Below are 17652 nucleotides of genomic sequence, written 5' to 3'. Positions count from 1 at the left end.
TCTTGCAAAAGGTGCTTGAGGTACTGAAACACAGACCCAGGCACTTCCTGCAACTCCCCTGGTGAAAGTGAACTCGCTGTGAAAACTCAGGTGGCTTTTCCACCACGTTTCTCATCAGCAGGAGAGGCAAACCGGCATTCAGACACTCCTGCACTGCTCTACCTATCTAAAGCTACGCTGGGATGGAAAGACTCTGCCTGGACTTGTGCAAAGCATTCGGCACTGCCCCACATGACATCCTTGTCTCTAAACAGGAGGGACTCTTCATTAGGGACTGTAGTGACAGGACAAGGGGTAACGGGTTCAAACTGAAACAGGGGAAGTTTAGATTGGATCTAAGGAAGAAATTCTTTCCTGTGAGGGTGGTGAGGCACTGGAATGGGTTGCCCAGGGAGGTTGTGAATGCTCCATCCCTGGCAGTGTTCAAGGCCAGGTTGGGCAGAGCCTTGGGTGAGATGGTTTAGTGTGAGGTGTCCCTGCCCATGGCAGGGGGGTTGGAACTGGATGATCTTGAGGTCCTTTCCAACCCTAACTCTTCTATGACTGTACCCCGTGCTCGAGGACGGCAGCGTGTACATGTCCCAGTTGTGGAGGAGTCAGAAAAACCTCATGGAGCTTTCAGGTTGAAGTTGCAATCAGGGCCCGCTTAGAGAAGAAGGTGGGAGCTCAGACCTTGATGTAACACCCTGTCTTTGTCTTAGCTGGCTGTTTGCTTGATGGGGCAGTCTTGTGGGTTGGAAGGTCAGTCTGAGAACTGCAGCCTCTTCCTCCTCCTCCTGATCCCCTGCCTTCCATTCCCCATGGCTGGGGTTAAAGTGAGACCAAGAGAAGGGGACCGGGAGACAGGGGATGTGCAAAGGGGATAAAGAGATGGGTAGCAAGAGATGGAGACTGGAGACAGGGACTGAGAGATGGGGACAAAAAGATGGGCTCTAGGTAAAGGTGACCAAGAGACAGGTCCAAGAGATGGGGATCGGAATAGTACCAAGAGACGGAGACCAAAAGGCAGGGCCAGTGGTATGCCAACCCCCTGCTGTGCTGCAGTCCCTTCCCCATGGAGGTGACACAGTGCTGTTGTGTGTGCTGTTGCCAGGGAAAGCATCCCACTGCTGCCAGAAAAGCCTGAAATGGAGTGCTGCACATCTCCTCCCACTTAGCACAGCTCCTGTGGGCTGCAAGAGCACAGGTTGGTGCCTTGGAATTAAATTGATACGAGGAAAAACACCCTGTTGAGACCAGAAAACACACGAGTAGCAGAGCAGGATGCAGCTTGTTCGCTTTCCCAGGGGTACCTGGGGGAGCGTGGAAGGAATTACCCCTTTCCTGAATCCAGCGTGTTGCTCCCCAGTGGCAACAGCCCATGGCCGCCTCCGCAGTGGTTTCAGTCTGATGCTAATATCCCAGAACTGAACTTCCAGAGCCTGTGTCAAGGGTATTGTTTAATTTAGCTCTGAGTTTCCTCTAACTCCCCATTGATGCCTTCCAAGCTTGTTTTCCAGCTCACTGAGGGCAATACGGGGACCCTCTCCTGGCCCCAGCCTGGGGGGCACCGTGCACAGGAAGGTCCTGTCCCAGCATGCTGCTTGTCCTCCTGCTACCAATAAACACATAAATGGGAAGGACGAGTGCATCTATTGCTAAAAGCAATTTGGGAATGATTCACAGGGTGTTATCAGCCTTAATATTTGGCAAACGGACACTAAATCCTCTTTACACAGAAAATAGTGGCAAAAGAGCTCCAGTGCTCCCCTGGGCCCAGCTCCCAGGCTCTGATTTAAAGCTTGAGGGGACTGAATTTGCAGCAGCTTATCTCAGAGTTAACTTTATTTTTCCCTTACAATACTAAATGTAGGAGGGTGAAGGTTAATGAAGGAAACAGTGAATGTGAAGTTCCGTGGAAAAACGACCCAGTGCTTTTAGCAATTCACTTAAATGAGAGAGGAAAACCAGTTCCTTTAACATTTTAAAGCTCTCACAGCCTAATGAACCATGCTACCTCCTGCAGCTTCCACTGAGCCAAAATTCCTGCAAGAGACTGTCTCATTAGCATGAAGTGGGAGCAGCCTGCCCAGCTCTGCACGGCTCCTGGGATGCTTCGCCTCTCCCACCCCCAGGGAGCATCTCTACCTGAAGTGAGGTGTCAGAGATGTTAAGCACATCTAAACTGCTGCACCTCCCAGCCTGAATTAGAAGAGCAAAGTCTGTTTTCATGCACAGAGACACGGGCACAGGGTGCCCAGAGAAGCTGTGGCTGCCCCATCCCTGGCAGTGTCCAAGGCCAGGTTGGACACAGGGGCTTGGAGCAAGCTGCTCCAGTGGAAGGGGTCCCTGCCCGTGGCAGGGGTTGGAGCTGGATGAGCTTTAAGGTCCCTTCCAACACAAACCAGGCTGGGATTCTATGAATAGGGCAGGGAGGGAAGCAATGGCGTTGCCATCTCCCCATTAGATGCCTACCAGGAAACAAGGTGGCTGCTGTTCAGCCACTTCTTTAAGGTTTATTCTCATGGGTCACATTTAAGTCACCATAGCTGGGGTTAATGGGAATTCTGTTTTTAGGATTATAGCAGTTTTGATAGGTGGGAGAGCTGACATTATTGCACATGAATCCCCCTGTGTAATGTGCGAGTTGTGGTGTGGTTTTGGCTGAACAATAATAAAGGGAAGGATGGATGTGCGTTAGGAGAGAACAGATTTTGCCCTCTGGATACCAAATCTATATTATCATCACAGGCATTTTTTAATCTGGCAGCATTAAAACCCTCAAGGGTTGGTGGAGGAATGATGAATACTTTTGTATTTGGCAGATAAGAGGTGAAACTCCTGTGGCCGTGGTGGCCGGAGCAGCGCTGCTCACTCCTCCTCCCGCAGCTTCCATTCCGGCTCACTACAAATGCCATTTGTTCTGATAATGGGGGCTGAGCTTTACCTGCTGCCCAGCGGCCCTGCAAGGAAAATGCCTTTCACTGGGTTGTTTCTCACTGCTGTTTGCAGTGGGTTCACAGTTCAGTGTGTGGGAGAACCGAGTCCTCTGCTCTGCCCAGGAGAGCTGAGTGAGAGCAAAGGGAAGGCTCCTCCTGTGTGTCTGCAGGCACTAGGACAGCTGCTGGCATATATTAAAGCAAAGCCTCAGGGTTAGCTCTGACATGGAGGAGACATGGGCATGCAGGTGATGCAGGGTGGCTGAGGGCCATTATGCGCCAAAGAGCAACCCCCAGTGCAGAGACCCAGCTTCCATCCCTGGCAGTGTCCAAGGCCAGGTTGGACACAGGGGTTTGGAGCAAGCTGCTCCAGTGGAAGGGGTCCCCTGCCCGTGGCAGGGGTTGGAGCTGGAGGAGCTTTAAGCTCCCTTCCAACACAAACCAGGCTGGGGTTCTGTGAATCACATATGAATGACAAAATACAAATGGCTGAAAACGAAGTTTATGGGAGGTGGCAAATTATGTTGATCTCTGCATTCTTCAGCATGGGCATTTTCTATTCTAAAGGAACACTTGAGCTCTTTGTGCATTAAGAAAGTTGGTAGAAAACGGTAGGACCAAATAGTGCTGAAGGTGCGCTGGTAAAAATCTCTCCTGCCCTTATTGATACTACCCTGAGACCCTTGTGCCATTGCCTTGGTTTGCATCTTTTCAGTTATGTTCTAGACTTTTCTGATCACAGAATGAATTCCTCTCCCCCTTTCCTCAATGCTCAGCAGAAAAACATAGAACGGGACCAAAACCCAGCACTGAGTGCCTGTGTGCAGCATCCCTGGCAGTGCACGGCTGAGATGGATGTTGGTCAGATTGAAAGTGAATTCCTCCTTTGGATGTCAGTTCTTATTTATCTACACTCAACATTAAGTCTGAATGGAGAATTTTAATGCCTGGGTTTTAAGATATGTATCTTTGTTGAAGTTGTCTTCTTGTTTCAAAGAGGCCATGCGTGGCCAGGCTAAAATTTGTCCTTTTCCTAAACTTGCTCATGTATGTCTGCTTATGCTATGATTTGGAAATTATTTAAGAATATATAGGATTAAGATATGTTTAAAACTTATTTAAGATTTGATTTGCTGGAGCGGGGCCAGAGAAGGGCAGCGGAGCTGGAGCAGGGCCTGGAGCACAAGGGTGATGGAGAAGGGCTGAGGGACCTGGGGGGTTCAGTGTGGAGAAGAGAAGGCTCAGGGGGGACCTGATGGCTCCCTACAAGTGCCTGACAGGAGGATGGAGCCAGGAGGGGCTGGGCTCTGCTCCCAAGGAACAAGGGATGGGACAAGAGGAACCGGCCTCAAGCTGCCCCAGGGCAGGTTTAGATGGAGCTGAGGAACAATTCCTGCCCCAGAGGGTGCTCAGGCATTGGAACAGGCTGCCCAGGGCAGGGCTGCAGGCACCGGCCCTGCGAGTGTTCACACAGCGTGGAGGGGAGGCCTCAGTGCCATGGGGCAGTGGTGGCCGTGGCAGGGCTGGGAATGGTTGGACTGGGTGAGATTAAAGGGCTTTTCCAACCTGGTTGATTCTAGGATTCTTTCAAAGGAAACACTTCCCTCTCCTTCCCCCCTTTTCTTTTTTCTTCAGCAGAACCAATCCTTCCATGGCAGGCTATGAAATATGGATTATTTACCTCCATACTGGGCACACTTCTGGCCTAGTCTTAGAAGTAAATGCATATTTAGTCTTTAAGGCATATTGTTCATCCATGTAAGTACATATTTTGGTATAGACATTCTTTATAACACAGTTCTGTGGGCTAAGTGGAGATTTTGGTAGGCAGAACATTTCCCATTGTCTGTCCAGAATGCCAGCTATGAAAATGTGCAAAAAAGCAGCTTTCACTGATGATGGGTTTTAACACTCCTGCATCTTAAAAACAGCACAGTTTCTAAAATAATATATATATACTGAAAAGTTTAAAAAAAGCTGTCTAGCTCTGAAGGATGCATTTCCTGCCAAGTTATAAACCCTCAAGAAACTGCATTTGTTCAGGAAGTTGTGAGACATCCTTTAATTTAGTATTAGTATAATATCACCATCAGCAACTGTGTAATTAAGAGCATCATTGCTTCTATGGATGTCAAGGGCGCAATGGCAACTGCAGACCTGAGTTATTACACATGTAGGAACTTACTTGTGCTGTTACAGACCTGGGGGGTTTTGATGTGGACAACAACCTCAGTTATGCTGCTTGGAGCTAAGCCATTTATTTATTTAAAGGTAGGAATAAATAGAATAATATTTGCCCAACAGATGTGACCGGTGAGGGTTAACCCTTTGAAGAAGCCTAGAACATACCCTCCAACCATTGCCTAACGCAAACACACCTACAGATTAAAAGGGTGGGTAGGTTTTGTGAAACGGGGCTGTGTTCTATTTGCAGCACTGTCCGGTTTGGAACACCTCAGTAAGTCCCAGTCTGTACAATTCCCAGTTCACTGCATGGAACATTCACCAACTTGGTTGTTGCTTTATTTGATCCATGCTGCCTACAGCTCCAATCCTGCAATAATTAAGGGCGTTTGGCTGCACGTACTAGGTCTGTTGGGTTAACTGGTGCACCGAGCTCAGCACGGCTGCACCTCTGTGTAGGAGTGGAGGATGGAGCGGGCAAGTCTCACAAGCTGACTAAGTCCACAGACACCAAGAGCTCGCCCTGTGCCGCGCTTTGCACCCACACACGCATCCACCACCAAACACTGCTATCAAATGCCTGTTTTAATAGGCCTGACTGCTATCAAACACTTATTTCATCTAAGGAAACACCACTGGCACCCAGAAATGTTTAGGGTTTGTTTGCTTTTGACTTTTTAAACTTGACAATAATGGTGTCCCCCCAAATTCAAGTGAAAAGTCTGAGATGGGACTGAATATCCATGTTATCCAGTAGCTCTAGCAGGTATGAATGCAAACAGTCAACTTATAATTATCTTTTTGAAATATATTTAATAAAGCTGCTGTTCATTCTATTCTGCTGCTGGAAATACCATGTTTCAGGTCTTGGGAACCACTGGAATGAAATATATCATTGAAATATGGAATTTGATCCAGCCACAGTATAGAAACATCTCAGTTTTATGTGAGACAAGGCGCATGAGCTGGGCTATGCATATCCTTTTTTTTTCCCCTCATAAAACCATACTGACACAATACTTTCTGCAGCACCACTGTTTCTAGCAAATGGGTTCTAAAATATAGCACTTTAAAGCTGCAATACAAGAGACATCAGGATATCAGGACTGTGTATAGTACAATTTGAATTGGGTTTTGACTGTTTCCTCAGAGGATTAAGTTTCTCATGTTATTTGAGGTTTTAAAAAATGCTACATTACTGAAAATAGTAACTGGAAATAAGATAGAAATAGTATGATCTGTCACTGAACATCCACAGTGACCCAGGACACTTCATTCCCATGTTTTGGAGTCAACATATTTCTTTTATACCCTTTATCACTAACTACAACAGATTCAGTGTATATTCTGTTAGCATGGGGTGGTGTATACTGAGACTAGTGAAACCCAGAGTCTGCCTTTCCCAAAACTGGGGTACCTGTGAGCTGAACTTGGAACTGCTGGGTATGCACAGTGCTCATCTGGTATTGCTTGCTACAAAAACCTATTGATTGATAGGAGACAAAACGTCGACTACAGGAATTGTGTCACCTACCAGACATATAGATAAGAGAAAACATAGGAGTGTTGGTGTCAATAGTGGTTTTGTTACTCTTGTCATCAATAGCTGCTTTGTAAGCAAGTCAAAATCTGTTGGGGTCACAAAGGGATGTTGTAGTCAAGGGCTGTTGGCCATCGCCATGCCCCAGCAGTTTACACAGATGGCATTTAAACTCAGCCATAAACGGTGAGTAATATTTTGCATTAGTGCTGTCTGGGGCTGCTTAAAAACAACAAAGTTAGTAGCATTAGGTGCTATTTCAGAACTTGATCCTTCACTGGGTGAAATGAGCGTTATCTATCTCGATAGACTGCAGTACGAGGAAATTAGGTATGAGGCCTTAACTGCTGTGCAAGCTATTTGTACAGCGTTAGTACGTCGGTAATGAAGTCCTGTCTGTAATGATGATTCTATCATGGACGGCAACATGCACTTCGGTACAGTTATTGGAGCAACCTCGTTTTAATATATATATATGTATATATATAAAATTCTGCTTGATACTTCATGTATTTTCAGATATCTAATATTTAAAAGCATCCTTTATCATTGCTAAATTAGCCAAACCAGTACAAAATTAAGTGCAAGAAAAATACCAATTCACATAGTTTTTGCCAGTAATACAAAAGGGACAGTTCAGCTTCTCACATTTACAGCCATTGAGGAATTTGGCTTTAGAATGACTAAGGAAAACATTCCTACATTCAAAAGATGTCTCAAAATAATTTGTGTTCTGTTTTGTAATGGGAAAAACTGGTTTTTACTGAAATCATCTACTGGTCAGTGGTGCTAGATGGAAAACACAAAGAGGAGTTGGTGCTATCCTCAACTGGTTGCCTAAAAACCTAAGTCTGAAGCTTTTTGATGACCCCCTGGAGATGGAAGAGGAGGTTTTGCTTTTAGCCAATAGCACCTTTGTCCTAGACTAGAGATTTGTTATGCTCAAAAGGATGCTTTAGCATTTCCCAAAAGACATTTCAGATTTGTTGGAGAGGAAGAGGAAAGAAGTGTTTTATGAAGGCACACCCATGCTGAATTTGCAGGAGAAAGGAAAGAAACCAGAAAGCAGTACTGCACAATGCAGTTATAATACAAGGCTCATTCTTGAAACCTGAATATCATGCTAGAAGAAAATCTAGATATGTGTAATATTTTGAAGAAATATTATTTTGAAGGCAATATTATTTGTTATTTTTTCTATCAAAAAAGGAAAAATGTGTCTGTGTAAATGTGGGTTCAATGCTGTTCAAGAAGGGAACTGAATATTTGTATTGCAGCCTTAAAGAAGCACATTTTTACTGCAATATCTTCTCTTTTTTTTTGTAAACTACAGTCTGCAACTCAGCAGACCATGACTGAATGCTTTTGAAAACTTGGAGATTACAAACATGAAATCACAATTAATATCCTCTAAAAGTAATTTCAGAGTTTTTCACGTCTTAAAAAAGGACAATGTGTACTGCTTCACAAGGTAATGCAGCTAATCAAAAAGAGGAGTAGAATTAAAGTATTTACATAATGAGCAATTCTACAGAAGGCGATCATCCCCACGTAAGCACTGCTGATTATATCCCACGCTGCTTTTAACAAACTCTACCAGATTGGAGCCAGTCATCAGCACTTTCAGAGAATCCTTAAAAGCCTTTTATGGGTCTTTACATTTAGTGCAGAATGATGTTCTTCAGGTAGAATATGCTGGTGAGGGAGGACAGTGTCAACACAAGGTACCAGCAGGAGAAGAGGACTTCGGCATCGCCGGTGATCCCGTACTGGGCTGTACTGGGAGCTGCAAAGAGAAGAGAAAGGGGTTAAGTGAAAATGCCCACTCCTGGACCCCCAAATCCTCAGTTTTCAGTAACTCTTCTAAGATAACCATTAGTGCAGCAAAAGCGTCCTCCTGAAAGCCGGAGGAGCTGCTGCAAAGGTAGCCAAGCCCTCCTGCCGCACCGCTGAGTGAAGATGACTTTAGTTTCAAAGAGGATAAACCAGTTTTAAGGCAAGCATTTAAAATGTGGGTATTTAACATCAGCCGAGCAATTCAGGTTTAAACATCTGAATAATTTATCTGTTTTCAAGTTACTGAGCATTGAGATCTCCACTGAAATCAATGAGAGGTGAATGTCTAAGGTCTGCTGGAAAACAACTCATTTTCTGCCTAAGTTTAGATAGAAGCCAAAGCTTGACAATTTTGCTTTGCCAAGGACATTCATATTTATTTTCAGTCTCTTGGATGAGCTTGAATTTATTTGCTGTAATACAAAGCCTTTCTCAAATTCCTAAGTAAATATTACAGTAAGGGCATGCAGAGAGAAAGTTAAAACATAAGAAACCAGTGTGGAGAAGCAAGCGAGGAGGCAATCACTGGCAGCAGCCATGGGTGGGATGGCTGCAGGCTTGGACCCGGGCAGAAAACAGTGATTTTTGAAAGGCTGGAGAACTGAGTGGAGAGAAACCTGATGAGATTCAACAAGGACAAGTGCAGGGTCCTGCACCTGGGGAGGAAGAACCCTAAGTACCAGCACGGGTTGGGGGTTGACTCCAGTGAGAATAGGACAAGGGGCGATGGCCATTAACTACAACACAACACAAGTACAACACAAGAAGTTTCACCTCAACAAACATGAGGAAGAACTTCTTTACACTGAGGGTGGCAGAGCACTGGCACAGGCTGCCCTGGGGGGCTGTGGGGTTTCCCTCTCTGGAGACATCCCAAACCTTCCTTGGCACGTTCCTGTATGACCTGCTCTGGGTGGCGCTGCCTTGGCAGGAGGTTGGACATAAGGATATGGCACAGGCTGTCTGTGCTTTGGAGTAAGCAAGCTTCTCTTTGGGGCAGAGAAGAAGAAAAGCTGCAATAATCACCCAGGAAATTAAAGTAAACCCAGGGGTTTCACCACATCCTGCTGGCTTCTGCAGTTGTGGTCTCCTGAATTTCAAGCCTTGCTCAGTCTGAATACTGAAACAGGAAAATCTGTGCTATGTGCTACCAGGTCCATTCCTAACGTGACATTTGGCACAGTGTGTTGTAAACCCCAAAATCATTCATTTCCCCCATGCAGAGAGGTTCAGGCAATAAAAACCCCAAACAAGATGAAGCTTGATTTTGAAGCTTAGTTTGTGACTAATAATCATGCCTAAACACAGGACAGGGCACTCGCTTCTCATTCAAAGGAACTTTGTGTGATAAGTCAGGATGGCAAATCAACATTTAATTTATTACACAAACCAGGCTAGCAAGCTGAAGCACAGCGTGGGTGGTATTGCATTTTGTCATATTTAAAGAGTTCCCCTAACTTACAGATAATTTGAACTATGGTGGCTATAATTGTGAGTGCAAAATTATGTAAATCTGATTTCCTGCACATGAACCAATACTATCTTTCTGAAGCTTATTAAATCACATCTGGATTGTTTCAGCACAAAGGTGCTAAGTGAATTAATGGGGAAAACCACACAGGCTTGGGTAGATAATAGGAAAGACTTACGGTTCCCAGAGCTGGCTAACCAGAAGGATTTGATGCAAAAAAAAGCATGAAGGAGAAGCAAATCTGGAGAAGTTTAAACCACTGGGATTGAATATCATGTCCTGAGCAGATGCTCAGCTGGATTTGAATAAATAGCCCTGAGTTCACATGGGACAGGGAGGTGGAGGATGCCAAACCGTGCAGAAGCTGGTTTTGCTGGACCGTGGGCTCAATTTCCCCCTCTTCCACCCCTGCAGAGCTTGGGGGTTGATGCTATGACTGGGTCGGTTCAAAACCACATTTGACCATAGCAGCCTTATGGTATCTAAGGGGGGCTACAAGGATGCTGGGGAGGGACTCTTCACCAGGGACTGTAGTGACAGGACAAGGGGTGATGGTTTTAAACTGAAACAGGGGAGACTGAGATGAGCTCTTAGGCAGAAGCTCTTCCCTGGGAGGGTGCTGAGGCGCTGGCACAGGATGCCCAGAGAAGCTGTGGCTGCCCCATCCCTGGCAGTGTTCAAGGCCAGGTTGGACACAGGGGTTGGAGCTGGAGGAGCTTTAAGGTCCCTTCCAAACATTCTGGGGTATTTTAAGAGCTTTGAGAAAGTAAACATGTGTGTTTGAAATGTAAAGGTTCCCAGCATGGTCTGCTAAGTCATTCATCTGGAGTGATTATTTGTGGGAATTAGTTTCATTGTCATTGCTGGGTAATGCCAGGCAAGGTCATTTTGTACTTGGAGTGGTTAATTTTCTTCGGGGTTTATTGACGGTTCCCTCTGTCACACCAAAAACCTTACTATAGGAATGAATGAAAAGGTTTAAATGTTTGAAAATAGCTTCTTCCCCTCCTCTTAAGATGGTAGCATTGAATGTCATTGCTTTGTACAGACACACACACTTGCACTTGCAGCCTTAATATTTGTACAGCAAGATAATGGTGGAGGTATGTATGATTAAGCATAAATAAAAGCACAGATTATTTGACTCTGATTACATCTGCAGCTATCCTGGGCATTTCCATAATGCCTATCACCACCAGTGTATCAGAGCACTCTGTTTACAGCTGATTTTACAGCATGAGAAGCTTTCAGTAGACGGAGGGGGGAAGGAGAACAGTGGCTGGCCTGCAGAGAGGCATTTATGCAGCTGAAGTTTCTCATCTGGAGCAATGTCTTGGTAACTATCTGAAACAGAAACCAAGGTCAAGTGGTTTGGCTCCCCTTGTGCTGATCTGGCAGTGCAAATCCAGTTCAGAGCTGCGAGAGTGATACCTTAAAAGAAAGTGAATTTCTGTGCAGGGGAAGTTTAAAATGGGCTGGATGGAAAGTCTGATGTTTGCAATGTAAACGGAGGATTTAGAAGAGCACGGAAGGGAGCTGGTGGGGTTTGGCTGGTCCCTGTGCATGCCCTCACCAAGAAGATGGCTCTTTCCCCATGGAGCACTATGGGAGCCCTGTGCTCCATGGGATCTGCCAGGATCACCTCCCCTCAACACTGACCTACAGCAGCAGGTTATAGAGGTGGGTTTGTGTTCAAGGCCAGCTTGGACACAGGGGCTTGGAGCAAGCTGCTCCAGTGGAAGGGGTCCCTGTCCGTGGCAGGGGTTGGAGCTGGAGGAGCTTTAAGGTCCCTTCCAGCCCAAACTCATCCTGTGATTCTCTGATCCATTTTTGGATTCCTTGACTTTCTTTTTAGCCTAGTAAATATCGTATTTTCTATTTGAACTCAGAATCAGTATCCACAAACCAGTTTTGAATTAGGCACAGAATGTATCATAACTGGGGTCTTTATGAAACAAGAAGTGCTTCTTTATTTTCTATGCATACGCACAAATACACACGGGGATAATATTTCACTTTAAAGTGCTGTTGGTGGCATATCTCTCTCAAATATTTGAAATACTAAACTTTAATATTTTAGTGCAACAAATAGTTGTTTTTTGCCTCTGCAGTTAGAGCAATAATCTTTTATTCTCTGTATTCCTATTTCAAGACTCAAAAAATTGCTACATTATTCATTTAAATTAGAAATAAGAAACAAATCAGCATAAGCCACTCATTTCACAGTTCCTGCATCTCGCAGCAGCCTCACGTGAATGCCAATGAACAGGACCTGACAAAACCCTCTCTTATCAAGTCCATCGGTCTTTTGGGGGCTCACCTTCTGCATCTTTCTGCCAACACATTTCAGAGAATGAAGCCATGCTTTAAAGAACCTCACAGTTTTGGGCTTTCTCCTCTACAGCCTTGTCTTACCCATCCAGGCAGAGTTAGCTCATGGACAGCTCTTGCAATCCCTCCTGCCTCCTTCCTCAAGGATTTTCAGATATATTTGTCTCAGTGGTGCTGAGTGACTCCTGGCTGGAAAATACACAAAAGCAAAATTCCACCCAGAATTCCACCCACAAAACCCAGAGAATGGCTGCAGAGGGATTAGCAGAGCAAAACTTGCTCCCTAAACTAACATATTTGATGTAGATGATGCTGTAGGGAGGTGGAGTCCCCTGGGGCATTCCTCCCTTGTTCCAGCATGTTCCTTGTCCCTACTGCTTCCTAAGGACTGGGGACACAGATGAGCACTGTGCCTAGGTGAGGACATGTCCTGTGGCACTGATGTACCTCATCTAACAGTTTGCCACACTCAGTGGCAATGTTCCTAGGTGCCCCATGAGCCAGCACACAAATTGTGGTTCACTTTTCCTAAAGCTCTGCACTGATTTCTTCACTTGACTTTCTTCACTGGGGTAAGAAAACCTTTTTGACCATACAACACCTATAATATCTTGCAAATAGAATCATAGAATTGTTTAGGTTGGAAAAGCCCTTCAAGCTCACCCAGTCCAACCATTCCCAGCCCTGCCACGGCCACCACTGCCCCATGGCACTGAGGCCTCCCCTCCACGCTGTGTGAACACTCGCAGGGACGGTGCCTGCAGCCCTGCCCTGGGCAGCCTGTTCCAATGCCTGACCACCCTCTGGGGCAGGAATTGTTCCTCAGCTCCATCTAAACCTGCCCTGGTGCAGCTTGAGGCCGGTTCCTCTTGTCCCATCCCTTGTTCCTTGGGAGCAGAGCCCAGCCCCTCCTGGCTCCATCCTCCTTTGGAGGGTGCTTGCCTTTATTTAAAAGGCAAGCATTTTGCCTTTCAGATGTGCTCTGCTGATGTTGGCCTGGGCAGTGCTGTACGTTTCTCTCTCATTAAAAGGAGTTTCAGGGCTTGACCCCAGTAACGGGGGAACATCAGACTGGAGAGGATCTGATCCACCACACCACCTCACCCAGCTCCCACAGACACAGCCCGAATGCGTTTCAGTGTTAGTTAAATCATCAGCATTTTCCAGGTGTTGTTATCGTGGTCAAAGCTCAGTTTAATCAGAGTCTCCATCTGGCACACACTTCAGAAGGGCCCCTCGTTCAGATTTATCTATTTAACTTCACCAGTGAATCTCCCATCTCTGCAAATTTCCTGTCTCGGGCTCTTAGCCTTGAGGATGATTGCATTTGCATAAGACTAAACAAATCCGGGTCTTTGCTGATTCATTCTTACACAAGATTTGAAGGTTTTGTTCTCCCAAGGTCAAGCTTTCTGCGGTCTTGCCTAGCCCCGGAGGCACAGAGTGAGGCTGCTGTTCTTGACAGACTTCCCTTTGGTCCAAAGGCTGTGAGCCTGATCAGGAGCTCTCCTCACAGATTATCTCCTAACACAAGCTGTTGCTTTCTAATACAGTCCTTTATAGACTGTCGACCTGCTCGTCCAAAGCCATAAATCCTCAGCTATCATCAAGTGTAACGATATGTAGAGATGTTATCTGTTGGGCTCAACTGGGCCTTCAGAGTCCCAGTATCTTACAAACTTTTCTTTAAAAAAAAACATTTTTGACAACCAAATCTTTTTTATTTTTTTTCCACACTGCTTTGACCTTGAGTTAGATTATCCCTTCCTTCCCCGTGTATTTCACATGTTGCACAAAACCCCACTATTTATTAAGGCTTTCCTATAATAAATCATTAACCTGACTGTAGTTGAATGAAATGCTTATTAGCATCTCTCTGCATAATCCATTTAGCAGAATTAGTCTTACTTATTCAGACAACCTAAAGAGGTCCATGCTTTTGTCTACAAGGCATCAGGATTAAAGCTTATAATTATTTCTGGTTAATGCAGTCCTTGGTGTTAGGAAATGTTGGTTAGCACGTTTCAACATAGTGTTTTTGCTAATCTCTTGTATTAAGTAGAGATAGTGATATAATATTGTTTTGTTCCTTTCTATTTACCACCAGGAGAGATGTCTGAATATAATCCTATCCGTGCTAAGAGTGAGCTTATACACTTTCACAACTGCTAACTGGTATAAAACATGAGGCTTAGGCAGGATAATCACTAAATTAGAGAAAAGGAGAATTTGATAAGAGCATGTGGACTTGGGAGGCACGCACACAGGGACCCTGGCTGGTGGCTGTGCCAATGTTAGCATAGGTATCTCCTTCTGCTGGACTGTGACACTGTAAACGCCTCGCAGGAAAGATGGTAGATGAGGTTTTGTCAAGAGTGAGAAGCGGACCTGATTTTGCCGATAATCCTGGCTGATAACCCTGTGCCAGCACCTCAGCACCCTCACAGGGAAGAGCTTCTCCCTAAAAGCTCATCTCAGTCTCCCCTCTGGCAGGTTAAAGCCATTCCCCTTGGCCTGTCCCTACATCCCTTGTCCCAAGCCCCTCTCCAGCTTTCCTGCAGCCCCTTCAGGCACTGGAGCTGCTCTCAGGTCTCCCCTTCAGGAGCCTTCTCTTCTCCAGGAAGAACAAGCCCTACCTTGTTAATACGTGTTAACTTTATTGTTAACGTTATATCTGTTATCTTTATGTATTGTTAATATGGGTTAACTTTAGACGTTAACATTATTGTTAATGATGATAACTATCTTGGCCACCCAGCACTGCAGTTTCATGATTGTGAGGACCTTTGCCTAGGAATTTGGGCTTCCTGGCTGTGGAAACCCAGGCCCAAGGAGACAGCAGAGACACGCTTCCCTCCCTGCCCTCTACAGCACCCAGTTACCCATTCACCCCCGAACAAACAACTCCTGCTAAATATTGTCAACAGCCAAGTACTAATTTAAACCCAGCTAAAAATACACCCAGTAAGGTAAAGCATAAGGAAGATGATTTTTCCTTGCTTATTAAAGCGATGGGACACGCCAGCCACAGTCTGCAGCTCAAACCAGACCTGCTTAGTGAACACTTAACAGCTGCATTTCATTAAGCCTACAGAGAACGCAAAGCCGTAACTGGTGGAGGTTGTTAACTATATGCAAAAAGGTTTTAAGTGTCTCAATTTCTGTTCTCAAGTAACTCTCTGGACCAAAACATTCCCAAAGTCAGCAACTTCTCAACAGTATTTAGCGCTGGCGCCTGGGTCTACATGGGAAGGACAGGGAAGCACCAGCCACGGAACTGCTCCTGTTTCGAAGGAAAGCATCCTCAGGCAAGAGGTTAAAGATTTGGCTGTCAGTTTGGCAGAGTTGGATTTGGAAATACAACCTGGTCCAGTGGAGGGTGTCCCTGCCCAAGGCAGGGGGTTGGAACTAGGTAACCTTACAGTCCTTTCCAGCCCTAACTATTCTATGATTCTATTCTATGACTCTTCTCATAGAAACCCGGGTTTAAATCTGATTGTTACTGTTCACAGAAAAACCTCTAATGTAGTGAAAAAGGGTGTTACTTTAGACAAATAACATCCCTCATTTTTCCAACATATAAATGATGAGTAAACTTCCCAGATAATTTACATTTTAAAAATCCTGGTGATTTTATTGTAAAGGTGGATTGGCAAAGTTCAGGTAACGTAACTGAAAGAGGGAAAGATAACCTTTGCATTCCAGTTAAATGAGTGTGATTGTTGAGAAGCATTTAAGATATCAGAAAGAACCCCTCTCCAGGCAGAGAAGCACAGGGGATATCTTATACTTGGGCACAAGATCCTAATATCTCGATTTTGGACATTTTTGTGTCATGTGCCGAAGGAATCGCTGTGGTCCTCAGTGTCAACGTGTGCTTTTTCAAGGAGTTCAGCATCTACTTGTTAGTGATGTGATAGCTGGAGGCTTACAGAAGCTATTAATGATGTCTATCTGGTACAGAACCTGTTAAAACCAGTGCTATAGCCCAAACTACTGCATTTGAACATAAGCACTTCATCTTGTACTGTGGTCACAATGAAAAGGCATTGGGAAAACTTCATTACCCAGGTGGGATTTGTTTCCCAACTTGCATTTTAAATTTCACCGTGTGGTTGCCAATAGAAAAGTCCCCATTTACAGGCACTTATCTCACAGTGGTACCTAAAAATCCCTGTGGCTCCTGCTCACTGCAGTTACATGGCCTTGCTGTTCTTCTGCAGGAGCATTTGTAAGTGTGGGCTTTGCAGTGGGGCTGGGCACACACTGTTGTTATCCCATATTTCTGTATTTACAAGGGATTTAGGCAGGGTGAAAAGCGGGTGATGATGATTTAGAGAAACTCTTAAAAGCAGAGCCCGAACACAAAAGCCTGGTTTGTAGATAATCAGTGTAAATAATAGATTGCCCATATGCTGCTTTCCAGCTATTTCTTCAAGCAAACGTCTCTGGGTATCATAAAATCAGAACAACAGTGGTGCTCGGACAAGGCAGGCTCACTGTAATCTTTCAGATAACGCAGACGTGCTTTTGTTGCAGCTGCAAGAACAAACCCAATTTTAAGCCCTTATGCGTTGTTGTACAGGGTATCTTTAATGGAATTTCATTTTGACACAGATAAATGTGATCACATCAAATAAAAAAAACCTTTCCCTTAAATGCTGCAGAGAAAAAGAATCCTAATGCTGTAATAGGATAACTGAAGCAGGCACTGAACACCGAGTGCTTGGAGTTTAACAGGATAAAATAGTACAGCCCTGACATACCTGGTTTCTGCTGGAAGGGATATTTCATAATCCCAAGAAATATTTATAAGGAAAATTACTGTGAGGGAACAGAATAAAAATTGGCTTTATACCTCATCCTTTATACTCAAGTTATCTCCAATTTCTTTGTGCAGCTGAGAGGTACAGTCACATCAGAACAAATGAAGTATCCTAAAGAACTTCAGAGCTGCACACATGTAGCAGGCTCAGAGGTCTGAGATGAGCTTTAACAGGCAGTTGATAGCAGCCCCAGTCCCGGGATGAGCCCTTGCTTATCCGGATCACCACCTGATACCTGCCTTTAGCTGGAAAAGGAGACAGAACGTAGCCAAGCACCTTGGCTGGAGAGCAAAGCAGAGCAGGTAATCAATGGCACTGCATGGACATCTCGCTGGCCACAGAGCAGGCTGAGCCTGAACACATGGCAGGGTGAACCCACAGCCCCACACCACCTCCCCCAAGCCTTCTGGCACTGACCAGCAATGGAGGAACTGCCCCAGGGTGACCTGGGCTGGGGTTTTAATACAAAAGAGCCATGGGGATGCTGCGAGGGCTGGAGCAGCTCTGCTCTGGAGCCAGGCTGAGAGAGCTGGGCTGGGGCAGCCT

At 45.3% G+C, this 17652-nt stretch overlaps 1 protein-coding gene across 2 annotated transcripts in view; it reads right to left on the bottom strand.

Moving 5' to 3' along the window:
- Positions 1–5755: 5755 nt before the first annotated feature.
- Positions 5756–17652, bottom strand: part of NEGR1 (neuronal growth regulator 1) — a 272552-nt gene continuing 260655 nt past the window's right edge. For both annotated transcript variants that reach the window (XM_062616104.1, XM_062616105.1), the window contains one exon: positions 5756–8428. In XM_062616104.1, the coding sequence (XP_062472088.1) occupies positions 8304–8428 (125 nt within the window). In that variant the 3' untranslated portion in view covers positions 5756–8303. The remainder of the gene's footprint in view (positions 8429–17652) is intronic.

This window comes from Pezoporus occidentalis, unplaced genomic scaffold (genome assembly GCF_034315485.1).
Source record: "Pezoporus occidentalis ecotype Australia unplaced genomic scaffold, CSIRO_AGI_Poc_V1 ctg188, whole genome shotgun sequence".
Classification (NCBI taxonomy): Eukaryota; Metazoa; Chordata; class Aves; order Psittaciformes; family Psittacidae; genus Pezoporus; species Pezoporus occidentalis.
Note: the sequence above shows the minus strand (reverse complement) of the source record. Positions and strands in the feature narration are given on the sequence as shown.